The sequence below is a fragment of the Harpegnathos saltator genome, unplaced genomic scaffold (assembly GCF_003227715.2).
Source record: "Harpegnathos saltator strain DR-91 unplaced genomic scaffold, Hsal_v8.6 scaffold184, whole genome shotgun sequence".
Classification (NCBI taxonomy): Eukaryota; Metazoa; Arthropoda; class Insecta; order Hymenoptera; family Formicidae; genus Harpegnathos; species Harpegnathos saltator.
In genome coordinates, this window is record NW_020229966.1 from 1,027,947 (window position 1) to 1,051,114 (window position 23,168).

A 23,168-nucleotide genomic window follows, 5' to 3' on the forward strand; every position below is an offset into this window, starting at 1 on the left:
TATTACCGGTAGCATTAGGAGAGCACAGATCGCCGGCGTGATAACGCCCGCGTATCGCCCGAGTGTGTGAGATTTAATAAAACGAAGCAGAGAGAGAGAGAGAGAGAGAGAGAGAGAGAGGGAGAGGGAGAGGGAGAGAAAGAAAAAAAAGAAAAGGCCGCGAGAGTAAAAGCCACGGCGGATCCTAATGAATTTCTAGGAAGCTAATAATTTCTCTTCCTAGATCGCTATCTCTCGCTCGCCCCCGGCGCTTTTTATTTCGCTTTCCAAGTTCGCAAACGCGGCCGGGAATTAATTAACTGCCTCCTGCGCGCGAAGGCGGGAGAGAAAGAGAGCGAGCGAGAAGGCGAGCAAAAGTCGCAGGCGCTTTCGTAATAAGGCGAATGAGCCACGCGAGCGTGTAATAAGTAATTTATTGTTCCCCCATTCGACACGCTGAAATCGCAGCATTCATCACCACTTGTTCGTGCGTTGGCTCGAGCGTGTGTTTATAAGCGCGCGCGGCCAGATTGCAAACGCGAATCGATCGCGCCGCGCGCACGCCAATGGACGCCAGCGATGCTCGAAATAAGAAAATTCTCCTGTTGATCGCGATCGGAATATTCGCGAAACGCGAACGGTATCGCAAATCCAGTCCGTAAATTTCGCTCGTTCACGCCGACGGTTCCATCCTGATTCTCCGCTGGCGCAACGCGGAATTAATTAAGCACTCCTGCGTGCTCGTCGCAGTCACCTCGAGAAAATGCGTGCTCAAAATCCCTGCAGGATGCGTCGAGAAATAAGTAATTAAATACACTGCACCCTCCCTCCTTCCTCCCCAAAAAATGACTCGACCGACTGAGCACACCAGCGAAATACCCTGAACGCGCTTTCCTTTCGTCCGAAACATCTGTAAATTATCTGTAAATCGTGAAATTAGCGTGACGCGCAACTCGTCTGATTGTCTCTCATGCTCCTGCCGCATCAATTGTACAGCATTCATTCATTGTCTGTCCACGAGCGAGAGGAAAATGTTCGAAATACTTGACGAACATGCTCGGTCGATCGCAGGTGTGTCACTTCTTCGATACATTCCTTTACTTTAATTATACTTTGCGGTTCTGAACACGCATTTCTTCGCACCTGACATCATAAGTAAAAATGGCCGCGACAAATCAGTCCAGGAAGACTCGAGGCTGCGCGCTCGCGCGTCCAAACGAGTGAGACTTATCGCTCGCGCGAATCCACGTAATAATTAAAACGCGCCGATTATCAATGTCCGTGCACGAACGATCGATATCTCGATTGTTTACGCTCCGAGTGGCCGCTCGTTCTTTCCCTCTCTCTCTCTCTCTGCCTTCACGCGTGTGCGGCCGCGGTGCTGGCGATCCGGAGGACTTCGCTAACCGAGTAATTATCACGACGCTCGCGCGCTTTACGACAACTTGAGCGAAACGGTCGCTCGGCGGCTACGTTTCTAATCGCTCGCGTATCGAGTCCGATAATTAACGCCACTCGATAATTAAGTGACTTCGTCGAGCGCGGCCGGCCGGTCCGTCGACCGCGCTGGCGGCCGAGGGAGATGAAACGGAACAGTCGCGTGCTACCGAGAGCCGGTAGAGGGATAATCGGCTTATTTGCAGCGCCGAAGAGAGACTCGCGCGTTTGTCATTCGAGCCACGCGCTCTTGCAGTGTCTCCCAAAGCGGTCTCGCCCATTGAGCGAGCGAATTTCTCTCCTGCTGAGAATCCTGCTATCCTGTCGGCGCGTCGACAGGAGCGAGATGTTTCTCGACAAAGCCCTGAAAGAGCTTTAAGCAGCACTTCCAGCTTCGCCGACATCTATGATTTGTGCGCGGAAACGCGCACTTTCTACTTGCCTGACCATCCCGGAGCAGTTTCTTTGACGTCGACTTGGTGACGTCCCAGAGATTCGTCAGAAATCGAGATCGGTTCTTCGAGAAATCGCGCGCGCGCTCTTTGGGAAACACTGCGCAATCTCGGCGAACTGACTCCGGCTTTATTCTCGTGGGCCGATTAGCCGCTCGCTGATGATCGTCGCGGTGACAGTCCGGAGAATGTCACATCGCCGGGATCGGGAATCGGCGTTGTCGTAACGAGGGACGGTCGATGAAAGTCGCGCGGCGGATCGGACCGGCCGGAATGAACGAAGATAGGAAACGATAAATCCCGCGCGAGTCGAGCCGCGAGTCGGTCATTTTCCCCCTTCGAAGAGCAACACCGAGACTGTCGCGTGCTGCGCGCTCGTGCGTTATAATTATCTAGCAATTAACCGCCCGATGCCTTACTCGTCCGTATTTATTTTGGCTATTAAGAGGCACACCGTATAGCCCGAGTCGCTTAATTTGTATTCATCGGCGTTATCGCGCCCGGCGCGAATTAATTCGACCGCCTGAATCAAATCGCGAATTGCGTGTCGGGCACGAATAAGTTATCGGTAACGAAAACGATCGTTACGTCGCGAGCGACTCGACCGGTTTCTCACCTCGCGGATATGAAATCGTGCGTAACATTGTAGCCGATGCGCACTCTGCGAAGCATACACGAGCGATATTCAATTAGCGCCAACGCACCCCGATCATTTCACAGTCGCGGGGACCGGAGAACTCGCCCTCGGCGAAATCACCCCCCGCACGATTTCGGCGGGACGACGACGTCCCGCCGAAATTGTTTCTTAATCGCTCGACGAGATTCAGCTACTCGCGAGACCCGCAGATTCGCGGGAGCCGCAGTGAGCGTTATCTCTCACCGTGTTATCTGGGAATTCTCATTTTATATCTCTGACGTCGTATTTTCTCCGCGCTAATCAGCTCGTCCATAAATAGACGTCTTCGATAAATCGCGATAATCTCCTAATGCGCCCCTCAATCCGTCGGGGAGGAATTTACGCGTTATCGCGTGATGTTATTCTCGTCGAACGAGCGTTGGATGAAAGTCGTTCAGCGGATCGGAACGATCGTCGAACCGCGGAGGAAGGAAACCATAAATCTGCCGGGCACAATCGTGCGTGATTTGGAGCGCGAAGGAGCGATTGATTTTCTTACACCTCTCGTTGCAATAACAGTTTTACGTGTAACACGCGTTCCCCTCCGCTCCCCCGCCGTGTCGCCTTGATCTCTGTTTCTCCGTCTCCTCGTGGATAATTGTCCCTCGAGCCGACGTCGTTCTCGAGCGAGCACTTCGACCGCGGTTTCGCGTTTTACGAGCCTCGTCGTCGTCGTTGTCGCGGCCGAATTTACCCGCGCCGCTGCGTATCGGTTTCCGTCGGAAACTTCCCCGCAGAAACAGCAGCAGCAGCAGCAGCAACAGCAGCGGGAAATTAATGGGACTTAAGTGGCGAGTAACTCCCGCGGCGTGTAACTCAGCCGTTGTTCGGCGTATCGGCAGCGCAATTACGATGTCTCGCGGAAGTAAAAACGGCAACGTAATCGCGCGATGTGAAATGTACACAGAGAATGGCCGTGCGAGGGGGCGAAAGGCTAACAAGCGTTAATTCAGTCCGAAAAGAAGCGAGCGGGAACGAGCCGCGGCGCGGCTGCGAGAGGACTCTATAATTACAGGGTGCCCCGGCAAAGTGCGGCTTTCGTTTGGCGTGTGCTTCTCTCTATTAGAGGCGGGCGCGCGTAACAGCGCGGAGCGCGAAGCCTGAAAAGCTGCGAGAGCAAAGCTCGCTGTCACAACGCGCGACGAAGGGAAGCCGCGGTTGAGCGGGCTTATAGCGCGCGCTACGTGTATGTCGAATCGACCGCGGAGCGCGATTTTCGGCGCCGCGATCCTGCTTGCAGCAGAAGTCGGCACCGTTCGTCGTTTGTGATTGTTCGCCGATACTCCGGCTAAATTCGCAGGCGTATACGAACGGAATCTCTACGAAAGGAACATCGTCATTTATTCTCTCTCTCTCTCTCTCTCTCTCTCTCTCTCTCTCATATCATTCCGTGATTTTTATATCGTAAGAACTGAATTCTAGGCTTGAGGAATTTATCGTCAGCTTCGTCAGCAAGATTAATTTTCAATCAATAGCGCCGCGTTGCACGCGCCGGAAAACTTGTGCAGCAATTTGTAAGAAATGATATATGAAAAAAATTAAGAATATTCTCTCTTCGATTTAGTGAAGGAAACGAACACACTCGAGCCGAACCCTCTGTTGCGATGAAAAAACGGTTGAACGGAAGCGCGAGAAACGCGACTTTTCACGGTGACACCAGTCAGTGTCGCTGCGAACGCACGCCCCGCGGCTTTTCCCCTTCCCCCTCCTCCGCATGATCGACCGGAGGCAATCGGGGAGACGGAAGAGAGCGGAAGGGCCTCGTATAATTATAGCACTTTTTAAATGGAGGACCCAGCCCAGCGCACGCGTCTCTCCATTATGATGCATGGGAGTCGAATTTCGACCCCATCGGCCGGCCGCAGCGCAACCCCAACGTATTGTCAGCTTAATAATACGCCGCCGTGTACAAAGCGCCGGGGCTCCTTGCGCGTATACGTCACTGACACCGTATAATCACATCTCGGCGAGCGGAGCGACCGGGTGCCTCCCGGTCATGATTCATGCGCATTACGAATATCAAATACTCAGTAAGCGAGCAAATACCGCGTCGGCTCGGCCGACCGGCCGCAACCGAAGAGACATTAGTTTCGCGACCCACACAGGCAATAATCATCTACTTACCCCCCTTTGGCGCTGCCCGCCCGCTCCCCCTTTCCGCCGCCGCCGCCACCGCCGCGCGCCGCGCGGCTTCTGTTGTTTATAGAAATTATATCATTGACGTGTCGACGACGGACCCCTTTCGCCCCGTGTGTATATTTTTCCTAGCCGTTGCGCGCGCAATATTATTACCGCGATTCGTTACTGACGCGAGGCAATAATTTCCGCGGTCGCGCACGGCGGCACCGTTATTAGCGCGTTTCCTACTTGAGCGGCTGCGGCGCGGGCGTTTCGACTCGGCGACAAAGTTACACGCATCGCCTGTAAATTCCACCCCCGCCCTCCTCCCCCCGCCGGATATTCCGCCGGTGATAAGGCGATCGCTGATCGCGCGTTCGCGGAGCACCTCGAGTCTGCGTGAAATCGGATCTCGATGTGAGCGTGATTCGCGAGGAGATCGATCGTCGGGCTGCAGCCGAGATGCAGTCGGTGCGGGTAATTCGGAAAACTACCTTCTTATTCGTCCCTCTCCCTCCCCCCCCTCTCTCTCTTTCTCTCCAGCCGCAACTATCCGTTTAATGATTGCGTGCAATTTGCAATTCCGATGTTGGCGCATTGCTCGACGGGACGCAGAGCGAGCACCGTGAAATAATTTCCGCGCGGCCGTGCCGGCGTGTACCGTTCTTCAAACGAAATTACGAGCCGCGTTCAGGACGTAAGCGAGCTATCCGCCGCTCGCGTACGTCTTTATCCCGGCGACTTCTTCTGGCATAAACGACACACCCATGGCTTTTTACTCGCGCGCGAGAGGCCTCCATCCAGCCGGCCGGTCGGCCGGCCGGCTAACATCGTTGGAGGACGAGGCTCGTCCGAGCCGAGCCGAGTCGTGCCAAGAAGATTCGCGAGAAACTAGCTGTACGAAGACGGCGAGAGGCTGGCCGGCGTAACGTTCTCGAAGACAAATTAGCCCGGCGAAGCGGAACGAGCATCTAATCGAGCAGAGCCTAAAACGTCTCGAAGACGATGCTCTATGAAGATTGCCACAGCCCCCGGGGCCACGAACCGCCACTTACGAAGTATTATACGGCGTTAGCCGGGGTTGCCCGACGTCTTTCACTCATCGTCCTCTACCTCCTCCTACTTCTGCTTCTTTCTTCCTTTCCTCTCTTTCTCCGGTCTACCTTCGAAGTTCCCTCAGCGCGCCTAACTTCTTCCTGGAAGGTAACGCAGCCTCCTTTGTGTTCTTCGCGCGGCACGACGCGATAATTTACTTCGCGAGAGAGAAAGAGTGAGAGAGAGAGAGAGAGAGAGAGAGAGAGAGAGGAAGGAGGTGAAGAGGAGAGTTACGACGCCGCGTCAGTTTCGCGGAGAGTCGCTCGGCGAATTCTGCGCGAACGCGATATCGAGGCCGCTTTCGAAATTATTGACGATCCGTGAAACGTGATTAACGCGTTTATTTGATCTCCAGGGTAATTTTTAATGACGCCCTGTATAACGAGAGAGAGAGAGAGAGAGAAAGACGACTCCAAGTTTGAGAATTATTAATCATTCGTGAGATACGCGTAATTAGCGCATCCGTGTTACTCGCGAGATGATTTCCAGCGCGATCTACAAAAAGTCACTTCGTCGTATCTGTTCGGCGACTATCAGCATCACCACAACCACCACCGCCGCCGTCGCCGTCGCCACCGTATCACGTATACCCACACCGGTGTTTTTAATTAAAAAACCGGCAAATCCCCGACGGTTGACAAGCGATCGACGCGATGAGCCAAGGGTCGTTCCAAGACCTCTCTGTTTGCGCGTTCTTATCCGCCGCGATCTCGGGCGAAACCCGGAGCTTCGGTCCAGCCGCATAATCCCGAGCGCATTAAAGTGTCGTCTGGTCGCTTTAAAAAAAAAAGAGATCAAGGGCGGAAGGGAGAGGGAAGAAGAGAGAGAGAGAGAGAGAGCGACCGATCCTGCGCCACGTCGCTTGGCTTTCCCCGCGACACTCGTTTGGCTTTGCGTGCAAACTCGAAGCAGCAGGGGCGACGATATAAAAGACGAAGGAAGGAGTCGCACGAAGGAGGAAGAGGAAGGGAATTGACGGGATAAAAGGCGAGAGAGAGAGAGAGAGAGAGAGAGAGAGAGAGAGAGAGAGAGAGAGAGAGAGAGAGAGAGAGAGAGAGAGAGAGAGAGAGAGAGAGAGAGAGAGAGAGAAAGGGAAGAGAGGAAGAGAGGGGGCAGTGTGAGAGACGAGCGGTGTGCACCCTTCGGCGATGATACGAAAATACTGACACGCGTCCGACGATTGATCCGCGACACGTGTCGTCAATGCCGCAATCAGCGTGCCTGACTGACGTCGCGCGATGCAACCCGCAGTCAGATTCATTATTTATGAACGATTTGAAAACCGATCTGCCGGGTAAAGTGGTCTTTTTAAAGACGGGGGCGGAGGCGGAGGCGGCGACGCGCGCGGCAGCGGCGGAGTAGGAAGAGGAGAAGCAAGAAGATCATCGCAGGACGAGAGGCGTCACGACGGCGAGCACCCCCGTGGTAGGTGGTTCTGTGCGCTCAAACAGAGGGTTATCGCTTCGTAATCTTCCTGATGGACGCGTCGTATCCGCCTGTTTCTCTACCGAGCGCCGATAAAAAATATTGATGAAATAATTTGAGATGTCCTTGGACGGTCCTACTCGGTTACAGTCGCGGTGTATCATCCTTCTCCCGGATATCCGACGTTGCACGTTCACAAATTTCCAGAGGAATGAAAAAAAAAAATGTCATCGCGCGATATCGCCAACTGACGCAGCTCGGCCAAGCGACTGCCCGGTTGCGCGCAGAGCCCGCGGGGCTCCGCCAGGACGACGGAAATCTGGTGGACGGTGATAGCGCGAGGAAAATGGAGGGACACTCGTCTTTGTATACCGGCGAATACATATCCACTTATCCGCTGGATTGACCAACGCGCGCGGGTGCGCGCTTCACGATTTCACGGGCTTTCAAGGACTCCCCCGCGCGCGCTCACGCGACCCGCCGCGGGAGCGCGCGGGAGGGACGACTGCCGCCGCCGAAGGACATGAATTTTCATTCTCCCCGAATTATTCTGTCCGTCACCGCGGCCGAGGGAGTCAGTTTTCAACGAGATCTACGGCCCTTTTGTGCGGCCGAATTGGCCTCCTCTCTCTCTCTCTCTCTCTCTCTCTCGTCCCCGTTCACGGTAACAAAGATCCGATGCCACGAAATTGAAAAGTCCGCCGTGGGGGCGGGGGATCGAAGAGGACACAGAGCCTCCTCCGTCGTCGCCGCGGTATATTGCCACTGCTAAAGATATTGAGAGCGGGCCGCGCATTGTGAGCCGCTCGTGGGGAAAAATATACGGCTAAATAAGGTCGCGCGGCCGGTGTTTTATGGTCGGCCGGTGTGTCGGTGGGTGTGTTCGAGAATTTATGTCTTATTTTCGGGCCAACTCCTGGAAGCAGTCGCTACTGCAGCCTGATTAGGTCGCGAGTCTCCGTAGTACCGAGAGAGCTCTCCTCCTCGGTACGGCTTGATTTAATGGGTTTTGATTGTGCCGCCCGCTGCGGCATATATCTTGCACGAACCGCTGCTTTTTTCTGCATTAGTCAGACGCAGCAACGACGCTGCGACCGGCAGAAAGCGAAACTAATATATCGGCGGTTGTAAAAAAAAAAGAAAAAGAATGCGGAAAGAGAGAATCGCGGAAAAGGGGAAGGGAATAAATAAGAAATAGGGAGAGAAAGAGGCAAAGAGAGGAGGAGCCTCTTTGCTTGTTCAAGCTTTCTCGGCCGATCTCGGCCGAGGGATGACCTTTACAGATTTTACCGCGATTATTATAAATAATCTGCAATTATTTCGATTATTATGATAAGTAAATAATTCTCAACTCAGATTACATTTCTGCCTTCTGCCAAGTTGATTCTCTTCTAGGCTAAATCACGTCACCCATTCCCAAGACAATAGCTCTCGTCCTCCGTCCGCGGTCCCTTTGCAACTTTCCCTCGCTAAGATTAGCGAGGGTATCTTATTAACTCACCCCTCCGCCTACCCGGAAAAGCTCACTTTCTTTGGCGCACGGTCGCCTCACCTGGCCGCCGCCGTCGCCGTCGTCAGTGGATGCGTCCACCTGCGGCGCATTTTTCACGGGGATTAGCTAACGCAATTGCCGTTCTCTCGCCGGCGGCCCTTTGTCAGGAACCGACGACCGCGCAGGAGAACTGCGCGCAGCTCCTTTGCATTGGCACCAACCAATTCCGGAGGATTTGTTTCGGCACTTGGGGTGTGGTAAGCCGACATGAGACCAACGCGCCCCGACGTCGGCGCTACTAATAACGAGGAATTATCGCCGCGATACAATAGCCCCGCCGGGAAATCCTCTTTGATGTCTACCACGGAAAATAATGCCGCGCTAATAGAGCGAGATTATGGCACGCACTGTCGACGTAGACGACGACGACGACGGCGATGACGATAACGGCGGCGGCGGCCGGCGGCGACGAGGATAACGGCGGACGCGTCACCGACCACCACGAATGGTCCTCGCGTTCTCGCGTCGAGTCCTCTTCCTGCCCGCGGAGAGGCAGGCTAAGCCTGTTACGGCTTTACCGGCTCCTCTCTTTGCCCCGATGGCCCGTTGCACTCGAGAATATTGTTCTTTTCGACGCGCTTATTGGATTTCATTGCGTCGCTTGGTTCGCGTGTCCTGATATAACGCTATACGATCGCCGCTTCTCTCGAAAGGAAGAAGAGAGAGTTGATAATGTGAGTGAAAATTTGTAATTAGTGAATAAATTCTAACGCCTAGCTTTTTTCTCTTTAAATTGTACAAAATCGTTGTCGAGCAAAACGGATTTCGCGACGAAATCTTTTTCTTTCGTCCAAATCGATTCGAGACAAAGTTTTGATCCCGAGAATTCTGTCAAACTTGAGGAACGAATGAAGAGAATCTCGAAACATGATACCATACAAATTATTATTATCCTGCCTCGTTATCCTATACTGCGGATGATCGTCCACTGTCATTTTCCCCGCGCCGAAGAAGCTCGTGGAATAGAAAAAATATCACCGCTGCGCGGCCATTTGTCGCATCGATACAGGACGATAACTTGTTTCGAAATTTGACTAAATTTCCAGGGTCGACGCGGGAGCAAAATTTCGAATTTCTCAAGCATCAAAGTCGCCGGAGACACGCGAAATTCAACGAACCATTTTTCTGTTAATCAGTTGATTACTCTCGGTCCTGTAATATTATTTATCCTGCTCCCCCATCCACACTCGCGGCGGATCCGAATCAACGATATCCGTTGCCTCCGGCGGCTTTCTCTCGCCCTCCCCCTCCCACCTCCGCACCACTTCGCGCGTGTTTCCATGCGTGAAACGAATCTTTGTAAAGTTCCAGCATATCGCGCGGATCGTGTCACGCGACATTGGATGTATCAGAAGGCTAATTGTCTTCCGCTGTCAGTTGCACCCCACTTGGCCCTGTCCGAGGCACACGCCCCTCCGGGCCTACGATATTGCCGCGGACTCATACGCGCGCCACACCATTTCCATCCCTCTCGTGCATCCAGTCAGCAAGAGAGAGAGAGAGGGGGTGAGAAAGAAAAAGGGGGAGAGAGAGAGAGAGATCACGAGCGCGCAGTGCACGCCCCAAATTACACGCCAGAAAGGATAAAATAATTACACGTTGTCCGTCGCTTTTTCAGCCTTCTATTTCTACAGCGTCACCCTAGAGTGAGCGAGCGAGCGAACGCGCGCGCGCGCGCACGGGGTGAGTTGCTATTTGGGGAAAGTCATACGTGAATTTTACAACCGCGAACGCTGTACAATGCGTCTCGCTGTACGACGCGCGTTTCGCAAGCGGAAAGCGGAAAAAGCGGCATCGCGGCGCAGCATTTCCTCCTTCCCCCCGAAACGTTGATTTTTTTTTATTCTCTCTCTGTCTCTCTCTCTCTCTCTCTCTTTCGGGCAGATTTCACGGCGGGGCGATATTATTAGTATTATTATTTCTCGATGCAATCTCTTAATATCTAACATAAAGTGTCTGCAATTACCCGACAGCGAGGTATATATTTGCCGGCACGCTCACGTGTGCCCACGTCTTCCGCCTTCCGAGGGTGGAACGGCGCTCGACGCCGTTCTCCACAGACATGCGAGCGCGCACCTGAGAAACGCAAGGTGCCGCTGTCCTCACCTGTGGCGCGGAAAAGAAGCACGAGTCGACGGAGAGCTACGCAGCCCAAATGAGCGGGGGAAGACCCGCTCTCCCGCCGAAGGTGGCCAGCCATCACCTGCCGAGCGAGTTTCGGCCTCACGTGGACTCAAATTGCTGAACGCCGGCGGTAATAAAGTCACACACACACACATTGGCATGATCGGCCAGTGCTCCAGCGAAATTCGCCCGATCGATCGGAAATTGCCGCGCTCAAGGGCGGATCGCATGTCGACGCGCGGAATGCCAACGGCAAGCGCGCGCGGCGATCTCGACGGCACGGAGCTCCTCGTGGGCGAATATCGAGAATAATTCATAATCTCGGAAATCGCGTATCGCCGCGCTGAATTATTCCGTGCAACTATTGCGCGCACTTGGCTTATATGCGTAATGAATGCTGGAAATGCAGGGAAAAGGACGATAGGAATATCTCTCTCATCCTCCGTCCATGTGTGGTTCTCTTATTATCTTTTTTCCTACATTCTCTCACAGAGCCCTTTATAATCACTTATTCGCCGTACTGTGATTCGTTGTCTAATATCCACCCGCTGTCTAAGGCAGCGATATATTGATCGTTTTCGACGTTTCTGCGCTGTTTTAATGTTACCTATACATCGGAAGGAACGCGGGAGCGACCATTACGAGAAAAGCTGCTGCTATATATGTCGTGCACGTGATAAAAAATTCGGAATTTTCGTAATGTACACAATGAAAATTGCGTTTCTGTTGGTATGTTTTTTTCACTTTTATAAAAGGCCATCCTTGTCGGCAATTTTATTCGGAGAGCTTTACAATCGTTTACCTGAGGTCGCTTACCTGTCATCGCTCTGCTGCTGAGTGCATATTCGAGAATTTCCTTCTCTTCTATTTTTAATAAATCTTCTTTCTGCTTTTAACAAATCGAAGATTACTTAAAGTTTCAAGGCATCTCAAGACGACTCTGCCATGTTCGTCGAAGAATCCTGCGAGAATCGTCTGACATGCCGATGTTAAAAATACAAGGAAAAGGACGATAGAAATATCTCTTATCGTCCTTGTGGTTCTTTCATTATTCTCTTCCCTACATTCTCTCACTCCAATCATAGAGAGCCCTTCATAATCATTTATTCGCCGCACTGTGACTCCGTTCTCTAATATCTACCGTCTAAGGCAGCGATGTATGTTAATTGCTTCCAACGTCGCGCTATTTTAATGTTATCTATACATCGACGGGGACGCGGGAGCAGCCATTACGAGAAAAGGTGCTGCGGGCGAATCCCTTGCATCAGCGAGGGCAGAATATGCTTCGGCACGTAGAGTGCACGTCGATGCTTGTCTATCGATATCGACGCTGTGAATTTCCCGTCGAGTCGGCAATTTCCGCTATTCCGCCGGGCTACGCGCGCGCGTCAACGACACGATGTAATGGATGAGAAGTACGTATATAACTATGTAACGCTGAACGGGCGGATACGGTGTATTAAAAATAAAAAAAAAAAGGAAGAAACACGGGAGACGCGATTTTTTCCCCCGCGCTTATGCGAACGCGATCGCTCGTCGAGCTGCTCGGGCTGCCGAATATCAGGCGGTTCGGCGAGAGGTAAGGCGTAAAGCACGTGAGGCTACAAGATCGGGAGATTACTCGTTCGTTGCTTCGTATCTGGCGGCATCCGTAAGGAATCGAAGGATAGTGCAATTTAAATTAACTCACTTTGACCTCTCCCCGAAAAGAGAAAGATCGATCGCTTCGAAAACTAAATAAAAATAAGTAACAAGGCACTTCCTACACAAGGACGAAAGTTTAACTGTTTCCTTGCTAACCCTTGCTTGCACCCTTGTGTGGATCATCCAGCGTCATTCCTTACGGAGAGAGCGTTAACTTGGGAAGCGAAATTCACCACGAGACTCCGAGTCCGACAGATGGGCAGCGAAACGCGACACACGGACGTCTTGGTCCTCCGAGTCCTCCGAGTCCTGAAAGTATTCGGCAAAGTTGCACTTTTAATTAATTAACGCGGCGCCAAGCTTACGGACTATAATAAAATCGTATACTCAGTCCGGCGAATGCTTTGTCAGTCAATAGATCGATACTTGCCGAAAAATCTCGGCCGACCTTCGGCATCGTTTCGAGTTTTACGTGCGACTGAATGTACTTGGGACGCGCGTAGCGACTTGAAACTGCGTTCAGTTCGTAGTCGGACGTCCGACTTTCGATCGAAGAAAGTCAGTTGTACAAATTTATTTGTTGGTCGAGTGTTAATCGTACTTGCTGCGGGAAGACGAACGGTGGGCTGTTTCGCGACGTGGACGCCTCCACGTCGGTGCTCTCGTATCCTGACGAGGATTCCGGGATCCTGATTCCCGCCGGGCGGTCGTACGGCTCCTCGTGAAGCGGGAACACCACCCGCCTCGAGCTCCCCGATATATTTTCCTTTCGGAAGGAGCTTTTCCCGTAATCTCGCTGAGCACTCAAAACGGGGATGTCGAACTTCAGCTTGCCCGTTCCGGTACGATCGGCCACCGCGCCGGCGTAGCCCGGAGGCAGGGCTTTCCGTTTCCTCCCTCGAAGGAATTTCGAATTGCCTGTCGAGCGACGAGCGATTTAATTTGCGGAAAAGCTTCAATTTCAACGCCAGCCGCGCGACAAATCTACGCTACGTTCTCTTCTCCCCATCTCGCCTCTCCATCCCCTAGCTATCTGTCTATCATCTACCTTGCGACGCGTGAGGCTGCTGCTGGTGGTACCCGGCGAAGAACCGGAAGAATCCGCCGTTGTGATTGTTCAGGTAATGCACCAGTTTGTCGGGATTACGCGGACACCTCGGGAACACGCGGTAACACGCAGCCGGATCCCCCCTGCTGCTGTAACCCAGCGCGGCGGCTCGCGCGAAATTCAGCACGGGAGACGTTCCCGCCTCGTCGAATCCGACGAGCAATCTGAAAGACGCAACGAAAGAAGCAGCTGAGGGTGAAGCGTTGGTTAAACTTATCGGTTATGTCTGTTGTAACGATTTTTCTTGCGCCCTTGCGCAAGAAAAATAACACGGAATTAACAAAACGAGAGAAGCTTTATTTCAATACGTCCGTTCGTTGTGACAAGACTAGGGCGACTTTTTTTCTCTCTCTTCTTCTTTTCTTTTTTTATTAAACAACCTCCTTGACAACAACAGCTGTCAAGCAATCTCTACTCGATTCCTTTGCAGTCCACTCCCAGGAGCGTGGGGATAACATGTCCCCCAAAGACACGGGCGCAGCAATATTAATAACGTATATTTTAGTTATTATTTAGTATATATACAGGATGTCCGGGATCCTTTGGAAACGAAAAATTGTGAAGATTAATCAGATCAAACTGAGAAGAAAAGTCAAGTACCATTTTGCAAAAATCGCAATAGTTATTGAATCATCAATGATTGAAAATGACCAGAGACTTTTTTAACCGATAACTTAAAAAATTGCCTATTTATTTGCGAAACGATAAAAAACCTTTCTTCTCACCTTTGATCTGATTAATTTTCATAATTCTCCGTTTCCAAAAGATCCCCGACACCCTGTATATATAAAATACACGTGTGTGTTACGTCATGATAAATATATCATAACAAATCTGTTCTTATGAAATTTTACACATTTGTATGTGATCGCAACGTGTTACTCGGGAAAATACGCACTGTGCGAGAGCGTTTCTCCCGAGATCGCTCAGATACGACGACGATGCACGCTTGTATTCTCCTGGCGGTCGTCCGCTTGCTACTTCGCAGAGCATTCTGGGCACGCATTTGAAATCATCGTAGCGAGAGATCGACGATAGGGCATCATAGAGATTCACCCCAAGCCCGTCGAATTGGCCGGACGGATCGCCCGGTACAACCGGCCGATTTAATTGATACTGACCGTCGGCGGCGACGGCACCTAACGGAAAGCCTTCGTTAATCTGCAAAATATCATATACCGTGCGTCAACGGTCGATCCTGACCAGATCCTCTCGCGATAAGTACGTCCAAGGTACGCAAATTACGTCATTCCAAATACGTACCGATGGGAATCCGTTGTTGAACAAACCCGAGAGCAAATCCACAAGAGACGATACGTACGGATTCTCTCGGTAGGCCAACGAATTCGACTCGCTCGCCCGTCTCAGCGATCGAGCGTCTTCTCGAGTCGCAAGATCGCCCATGAGCGCGCTTACGCATCTATACGATCACAATTAGCAATGATAAATGCAGGAAAATCAATAAAATCGGATTACTCATAGATGACGATCAGCTTCAACGATATGCTGTGATAATTTTAGACAGCACGACCGAGTGAAATTGCTTCGTCAATTCCAGACAGCGATGTCTCTCCCCCTCTGAATATTTTCACCGAGGTGAAACTTCTCTCTTCCACTTACCGCAAGAAATCTGTCACGTTATACATCCGTGAGGCGTCAAAACTGCACTGACTGTCGCCAGGCAACTCGTCGGGGTACCGCGACGTTTTACCGGCGTCAGCTTTGATGTACAAGTACGAGAGGCACCATACGAGGATAAATTTATTCATCATTTTGTGTGTACGGAGAAACTACGAAAATATATCTTTTATTTCGAGCAATCATGAGGATACAACAATCCGATGGCGTCGTTTGTTAAAATACGTCTAATATTAAACGCAGCGCTCGCTCCACGAAATCGCCGCTGGAAAATATACTACGTTACCTGGGACGACTCCTCGCCGACCAGTCTCAACGCACCTCGGGGATGCACGTTCGCGATGCGGCACTCGAAAATAAACTTAATGCTGAATTAGTTTGCTCGATTAGTTGCTTACGGTACGGTGATTTTTGCGCTCGACCGGGCGAGTTGTTTTTTAGCGTAAACGGTCGCGTCGCCTGTCTCAGTTCCGCGCCAACTGAAACTTTCCTCGGACTTGATCCTCGTTTATCCGTTCGGTCGGAAAGACGTGGGTTGGAAGCGACGTCATTGCGAGCGACTCTCACTCCTTGTGTACTTTCCTGCCTATGCCTACGCTCGAACGCGTGTGCGTGTGTGTGTGTGTGTGTGTGTGTGTGTCTACGCACGTGTGAATGGACGTATGGGCGAAGAATCATACGCGAAATGGCACAGTTTTCGCAAGAGCTCTTCAAAAATAAGCGGACTCGAGCTTATACGCCTCCCTAAATGTCAAACGATTTGTTTTCGTGGCATAAAACGCGGAATAAACGCGGACGGTATATCACACATGTAATGGTGTATCACACTAGACACGCGCGTGAACCGTTTTATTTATGTCATGGACGAGCATAGTGAATCGGAGAAATCGACAGATGCGTGAGAGGAAGGAGGAAAGATAGAGAAAAAACGAGAGATGACCGATGGAGGAGGGAAAGATTTCTCTAAAACGCCCAAACACGCATCTCTAAAAATACCAAAACAATTTCCTGGAATGCAAATTAAATTTTATAGAAATTCCTGCACGAGCCCTTTATTTTGTTGATCCTTAAAGTTGATCGTTCCATGTGTCGATCCTTCAAGATCATTGAAATAAATCGCAATTCGGTATAGATATATTTATCAATTGATAACAACGAGAATAATTCAACGATCAGAGACACGTAGTCTCCCGCACAATCAGCGCGTTAGCATTAGCAAATTAACGTAACCTAACCTAACCGAGCTGCATGAAACGCGCGAAATACACGCACCGTCTCGTCCTCTGTTCGGACTCCAATTTACGTCGCGATCGCGGATAATCACATCCGTGGGGTCGAAACATTTCACAATCTGGCGTTATCGCAACCTCTTCTTCTCTTCGCCAGCAAGTGACACAGCTTCGGACTGCCAATAGCGTCTCCCAGAAAGACGCTCAGCAAGTAATTCTCCTTCATCGGATCAGGCGACGACTTGTACTCGCTGCGACATTCAAACACACACACACACACGAAATCGTGATTATTAGCAGATATCGCGTCGCGGCGATATCAGCGAGAAGCGCGAGCTCCGTGTCTCGCGAGCGACAGGATCGCCGAGTTGAAATTCACTTCGAGTGGCAACGCTATCAAGAGCAAGTTGCGAAATCGCGCGAGCTGTTCCATTTACCAAGAGCGGAAAGGAATTTAACTCATTTCTACATTCTCCGCTCTACATTAGACTGCGCTACGTCGTAATTAAAACCTGTATTATTATGCGCGTCGCATCGCGGCCCTGACAGGACAACATCCTGAGAAAACACCCAACGTCCATCTTATCGCGCCCGCGGTCCAAGACACGGCCTCGCCGTGCTGTCCAAATGGATCCCCCTATTTCCAACGACGCCACTTCACCTACGATCCTTCCGTCGCGCCTGCGACGCTCGCTTCCGAGCGAGCCTGCAGCCGCAGCTAAGCGCGCAGGACGATCTCGCGGCAGCTTCGTCCCTCATCCATGGTCGGTTAAGCCCGTCTAGACGGTAGTTGCCGCCAGTACCCGATCTCCAATTTATCTGTCCCCGCCGTCCGCCCCGCCGACGCTCGTCCCCCTCGTCGGCCTGCGCTCGCCTACGTGAGGCGCCCGCAGGTGACGAGCGGGAGCAGGCGAGAAGGAGATGGCGCGGTTGGAGCAGCGGACCTGGAGGAGGCGCAGGCCTCTCTCCGCTACGAAGTACGCGCCCCGAGAGATACATCGTACGTCGTCGACAGGCACGGCGACACGTGCTCGCTATCTCGAGTCGCGGGGCATTAGGAAGTCCGAGAGATAAGCCGAGTCGGGTAGCGCGGGTAGCAATCGTAAAAGGAGTCTCTCGCTCTTCTCTTCCCCCCCCCCTCTCCTTCTCTCTCTCTCTCTCTCTCTCTCTCTTCTCCTCCTGCGCCGGCCTGGACACGTAACGGTAGCCGAGTCGAGTGGAGCACGAGGAACGGACGGACGATCGCGAGGAGACTAGGACGAGGAGCGCGACAGGAGGACGCGCGGTGGTTATCAGGATGCATTAGGGCGGCCGTGGAGGCGCCATTAAAGGCTATCTGCTGCCAGCGTTACTTACAACTGAATTTAGTGTAAGTCCCGCAGCGAGGGGCAGCGAGGAGTCGTTAGAGAGCGCGCAGACTGTAGCGGGGATTTCTATTATATCTTCCAACGCGCGGGATTGTCTGCTGAGAGGGGAGGTGAAAGGATGGCAGAGGGAGAGGAGAGGAGGAGGAGGAGGAGCAGGAAACGCTCCATCGTCGTTACAAGAGAGAAGGAGAAAGCACCTTTATCCGCTGCACTTCCTTTTAGGATTTCGTAGGCGTGGATCGCGCGCTTCCCGACGTTATCGCCTCGGCAACGATTTTAACGGCGCGTCACGACACGGCTCGATTGTTCAGCCGGACGATTAGACGTCGCATCTAATGTCCTCTTATAGATCGCCACTTCATCCTTCCCAATTAGCCTCTAGGTCTTGCCTCCTCGTCGGACACGCACGAAGGAATGCGACCGGGCGCGGCTCGCTGTTCGTATTTGAATAAATCTAGGACGATTCAGACACATGTCCGAATGGACGTTTTTCTGGACGCTTCGTCTCGACGACGTTTAACCGCCTAGATTTCACGCCCGCGTGGAAAATAGAAAAACGAAGAAGAGAGACGGGCAAATCTCGTTTGAAATTTCCAGCGAAAGAAAAAAGCGGACTCGACGAGGAGGTCGCTCGGGGTCGCTCGGCTTTCACGCGATTTCGTATATTAAGTCGTTGTTTCCTAACGGAGAACCGTTCGCACAGCCGTCTTTATCTCGGGCAATCGGTTTGCCCGTAGCAATTACCGACGGCGCCGCGGAGCGAGCGAGATGCCGCACAAAAGGTCACGTATCACTGCATAAATGGAACGAGCGGCTCACGCCGCTTTAATGCACCCGTTAATAAAAACCCTCGCGGATTGTGTGTTTCCTAATAGACCGTTGCACTGCATCCATACGGTAAACCTGTTTTTCGAGACATAGATTCCTCCAGCCGTGAACTTCAGGGTCGTCGCGGTTACGCAACGCGATCGCGGGAAAGCTGCGGCGCGGCATCGACCGGCTGCCTCTTTCTCTTCTTCTTCCTCTCTCATGCCGTCGAACGATCTCGATTCTACAGCTCGCGCGGTTATCGCATTATACTTGTATTGTATATTTTTATATTTGAATATGTCTTGAATTTATAGTCCTTCAAGCCATAAGATCCTTCATAAGATACTCTCTTTTCCAATATGCCTTTTGCTTTGGTTTTTAATGTACTATCATCAAAGCGATGATTCCCGCGAACAAATAAATAAATAAATAAATTAGATAAATAAATTAGACAGATAAATAAATAAGATTAGAATAAGTAAATTAATTATAAAATATTTCACCGCCCCGCGAAATTCTCGTTTCGAGTCGCGAGAAAAGCAACACCGAAATCGCCGACTTCCGTATCCTACCTGAACACCTCGTCCCAATCGAGAACGCGCTCCCGACTCCTTCCCCGAAGGGTTCGGTCCGCGTACTTGGCACAAATCCTCTCGTAGACGCAGACATTATTCCCGAGCTCGGCCACCATCCTCTTCTCGATTCGACCGACGTCTAAGATCTCCTCGTCGTGTATCAAAGGAGGCGCCCGTTTCGTTCGACTGGCATAAGTATCTGGAAATTCAAAGGGTCGTTGGACGATCCGCCGAGAGCTTCGTCGCGACCTCGTTTGCTCGTGATCGACTTTTGAGGGCTGTTTATTCGCCCGCGACGTCGGAGATTTTTGCAAAGGCCTCAGTCTGATGCGTGAAATCGGTAGAACGACGTTTTTATGAGAGAACCACGAATATCAACGCGTTGCTTATTAATTATTAATCAGCGCGCCTTTCTCTCTCTCTCTCTCTCTCTCTTTCCCGCTTCCTCTCTAATGATTACAAATTATTCAAATTCATTAACGGTAAGCTTGACCTGCGAAACCAGTAATTCTTGACACGTTTGTCTACTTAAGCGAGCAAGCACGACGAGCAATTACAAAGTAGTTACACGCTCGGGTGGTCTGAAAGAGAAGTTGCAACAAGTGGAACACTTTCGCTTTCGTTGTCAGTCGATTCGGTTCGCGTGTTTCTCCGTGCGGAAGGAGAATGATCTTACAGCGTGCGCGCGATATTTTTATTTTACACGACTGGCGGATCACAACCGCTACGGAAAATTTCCGTCTCTCCAGGTCTCTCCAGGCGATAAGGAAGCGGATAAGGAAGCGCGCGATAATAGCGGAAACGCGCAAAGCGAATTTTACGTTGCACGAATTTACGCGCACATTACGCGTACATTTCTCCTCTCTCATTTTCTCGCCGATTCTCGTCCGATCTCGACTCATCCTGAATTATCTTATCGCGTCCAATCGCGTTATATCCCGCATAAATTATGTCAAACCGCACGGAGGAAAAAGATCGGGTGAGTTAACGCGCCAATGGACGGATCGAGCGCGTCCCGCTGCCGAGGGGAACAGGATTTCCGGCTCTTGGAGAAAGGAATCTCTTTTACAGATGCAATAAATCAGAATACCTGCTCCTTAAAGTCGAATCTGGCCGGTAAGAGCCATGAATTTTCCATTTCCCCCTCACGCGCAAGACCTTCGTTTCGTCCCATGTCGTGCTAATTCAACCGTCCGATCGTACATCCTTCGTTATCCCGACGACGCAAATTGCACGCGAGTTTGTCGTTTGAGGCGGATTGCCCCGCTCGCGCACGTTACCTGGATTCAAGGAGTACGCGAGCTTCTTGATGAAGTTGGTGATTCTTACGGCCGCTATAATCACCGGAAAGCCAATCAGCTGCACCGGAATATCGAAGACCGGCTCCTCCGGGCTGGGCGCCGCCGTCACGAACGTCAACGCCAGGAAGCAGCAGCCGAAGAGCACGACGACCCGTGGCAGCTGCATTATGCGCGACGGATCTGAGACATTCGTGGACTAACGTAAGAGCGAGCGAAGGAACGAACGAACGAACGAACGAGCGAGCGAGCAGCGGCCGCTGCGAGACGCCGACGTACTCCGTCGGCGGACTTCCGGCGCGGAGCCGCGAGCGCGTATCTCCCTCTCGCCGTCGCACGACTTTCTCGAGCCCGTTTCCGCTCTTCTCGTGCGCGGGCAAACAAGCTGCCTCTCGGCGAACGCGACGCCTCTTCGCGAAAGCGAGCGCCTCAATAGACGAGCAAGCTCCGCGAGCGATTCATTTAGCTGATTATCTCGTAGCCGAAGCGAGATAACGGAGATAAGAGCTGAATAATAACAAGGATGAAGAGCGAGTAGAGATCGCGTGGATCACGCTTGACGTTCACGCGCGCGTGCTTCCCCTGTAACTGAAACACCTCTTCGATCGCGAAAACTCTCTCTCTCTCTCTCTCTCTCTTTGTCTTTCGCTTTCTTCCTCACTCATCTACGAGATCTAAATCGCGCACTTCTCCGCCGTAACGCTTCGTCGTCGCGTGGCTCGCGCGACCTCCGCCCACGAATCAACGGTACTCGGTAGTTACCGTTAAGCAGCCCGTTACGCAACGCGTAAAAGCTGTTCTCGCCGCGCGTCGCTGCACTTTCCCGCCGCGCCGAAATTTTAACGAGCGTCATCGGATCGCGCGACCGCGCTCTCTTTCGCACCTCCGCGCCAACGTACCGCGCGTTTTCGGCGCACCCGGCGGACTTGCTGGGGACGCGGACCGATCGGCTGCTTGCTGCTTTGGTAAAAACTTGCTGCTGAATGTTCCTCGAGGCGGCAGAGAGGCCGTCGTCGCTGGTGCCGGCGCGAGAGAAAGTGATTGCCCCCCTTCGCCGGCCAGCCCGGCTTTGGCCGACCTGACGGCAATGAGTTTCGCGTTACGACATGTGCTATGCGACGGGGACTTCCTCGTGCCATCGGCAACGACGGCTGACCAAAGAGACGGCTGCCCGGCAAGGTCACTCGCGGAGATGCGTCGACGGTTCTCGAGTGTTCTCGTAAAGTAAATCGCGAGTTCCGTTCGGAAGTGCTACCAGAAGAGGGGAAACTGGCGGCGGAATTCCACGCCGGAAGTCGCCAATTTCGAAAGCCGGGTTTCGACCTAGGAGAGAACTTTCGCGAATGTAGCGATGCGTAATTTCCCCGAATGCCCCTCGATTGCGTCACGCACGATGTACAAATCAATTAGCGGCTGAAACCGCGTGTATCGCAGCAGGAGGCGGGCGAGGGCAGGAAAAGAGAAATTCTCCTCTCCTTATCCGCTGCTATCGTTCCACTTACGGCTGTCGTGACAGTCGATAGATAAATTGTGTACGCGATGTGCAGCGCGATGCACGTTACGCGACGATACCTTGCTACGTAATCGAAGAGTGCGTTAGAAAATGCAACGCGAGTATCTCGCGGTGAAATCCCCCTCGGGACGATTGCAAAATTTAGCGGCGCGCGCGTTGCGTCGACATCGGCGACAGTAACAAAGGGAATTAACAATTACTCCCGTCATATTTGGTTTTCTTTCGAGCCGCACGGAGAGATGTCTCTCATCGATTTTCACGAGGCGCCAGCGACATGTTGCGGAGCAACAAAAAATAAACAAACGCGCTTATTTCTATGTGTGAGAGTATTTTTTATCGAATTTTATAGTTTTGTACTCGAATATTTTCCGAGAATTCCTTCACGTGAAGGTTGAGAATATTTTTGTTTTTAACCGTTTGAGTCCCAGGGGGTATTGAAAAAACACTGTCGAAGAATCCCAAACAGCGCAACCGCGCTTTCTATAAATGAGTATGAAAAGACCCAAGCAGCGCGATAGCGCTTGTTTTATTTTAGGTCGAGAAATACCAAGCAGCGCGATAGCGCTTTGTTTATTTTACATCGATGAATCCCAATCGGACCAATACCGCTTCTTGTATTTGTTAGGTAACGCGATTCTCGTCTTTTTCTCATCGCTCTGTCACATTTATTGTAGTTTGCAAAGCGATCGGACGTATTCTTGCGTAAGTGTTTCTCATTGTTAATAATTGTGTGTTTCAAAATGATTAGACGAAGCAACGGAGCAACGAAGCAAAAGGAATCCATCCAACATGTTTTGATAAACACCGATGTTACAAATTATAATTGTTACTCTCCATTTAAATTATTTGTTCATAACACAAAAATATTGTTAATTTGTAATTCGTTATTTTATAAAATACATCTGTATCATTACATACGCGTACTGTAAATTTATAAATATTTCAAGTTTTGTTCGATAAAAATTATTGAGAAGATAACAATGAAATAAAAATTTTTATTTTGTAATGTATTATTGCATTATTATAGTATTATTCTACCTATTATAAAATGTACTATTTACATTAAAAGGATCGGTGTGATATACTTGCTTCAGTAAATCTGAGCGCGCGACTTCGACAATCGGTAAC

General features: G+C 51.4%; 2 protein-coding genes across 2 annotated transcripts; both read right to left on the reverse strand.

Moving 5' to 3' along the window:
* Window positions 1-10,651: 10,651 nt before the first annotated feature.
* On the reverse strand, window positions 10,652-15,716 carry LOC105183184 (uncharacterized). The gene is made up of 7 exons (XM_011141136.2): window positions 15,535-15,716; window positions 15,231-15,400; window positions 14,874-15,030; window positions 14,509-14,771; window positions 13,551-13,774; window positions 13,104-13,420; window positions 10,652-12,811 (listed from the first exon to the last, which is right to left on the reverse strand). Exons 2-7 carry the CDS (start codon window positions 15,380-15,382, stop codon window positions 12,713-12,715), a joined length of 1,212 nt encoding a protein of 403 aa, XP_011139438.2. The 5' UTR covers window positions 15,383-15,400; window positions 15,535-15,716; the 3' UTR covers window positions 10,652-12,712.
* LOC105183170 (uncharacterized) lies at window positions 15,410-22,373 on the reverse strand. Its single transcript, XM_011141113.3, has 4 exons — window positions 21,427-22,373; window positions 20,510-20,710; window positions 19,227-19,428; window positions 15,410-16,728 (listed from the first exon to the last, which is right to left on the reverse strand). Exons 2-4 carry the CDS (start codon window positions 20,694-20,696, stop codon window positions 16,593-16,595), a joined length of 525 nt encoding a protein of 174 aa, XP_011139415.1. The 5' UTR covers window positions 20,697-20,710; window positions 21,427-22,373; the 3' UTR covers window positions 15,410-16,592.
* Window positions 22,374-23,168: the final 795 nt, after the last annotated feature.

Bases quoted from the DNA above. Each gene is read 5' to 3' on its own strand.
- LOC105183170 (XM_011141113.3), bottom strand. From the start codon at position 20,696: ATGCAGCTGCCACGGGTCGTCGTGCTCTTCGGCTGCTGCTTCCTGGCG. The intron at 19,429-20,509 runs GTAACGTGCGCG...TTGAATTTCCAG, and splicing joins CGCGTACTCCTTGAATCCAG to ATACTTATGCCAGTCGAACG. The intron at 16,729-19,226 runs GTAGGATACGGA...TGAATGTCGCAG, and splicing joins GATTGGGACGAGGTGTTCAG to CGAGTACAAGTCGTCGCCTG.
- LOC105183184 (XM_011141136.2), bottom strand. From the start codon at position 15,382: ATGATGAATAAATTTATCCTCGTATGGTGCCTCTCGTACTTGTACATC. The intron at 13,775-14,508 runs GTGCGTATTTTC...TGCGTCTTTCAG, and splicing joins GGGAGAAACGCTCTCGCACA to ATTGCTCGTCGGATTCGACG. The intron at 13,421-13,550 runs GTAGATGATAGA...GTCGCTCGACAG, and splicing joins GCAGCCTCACGCGTCGCAAG to GCAATTCGAAATTCCTTCGA.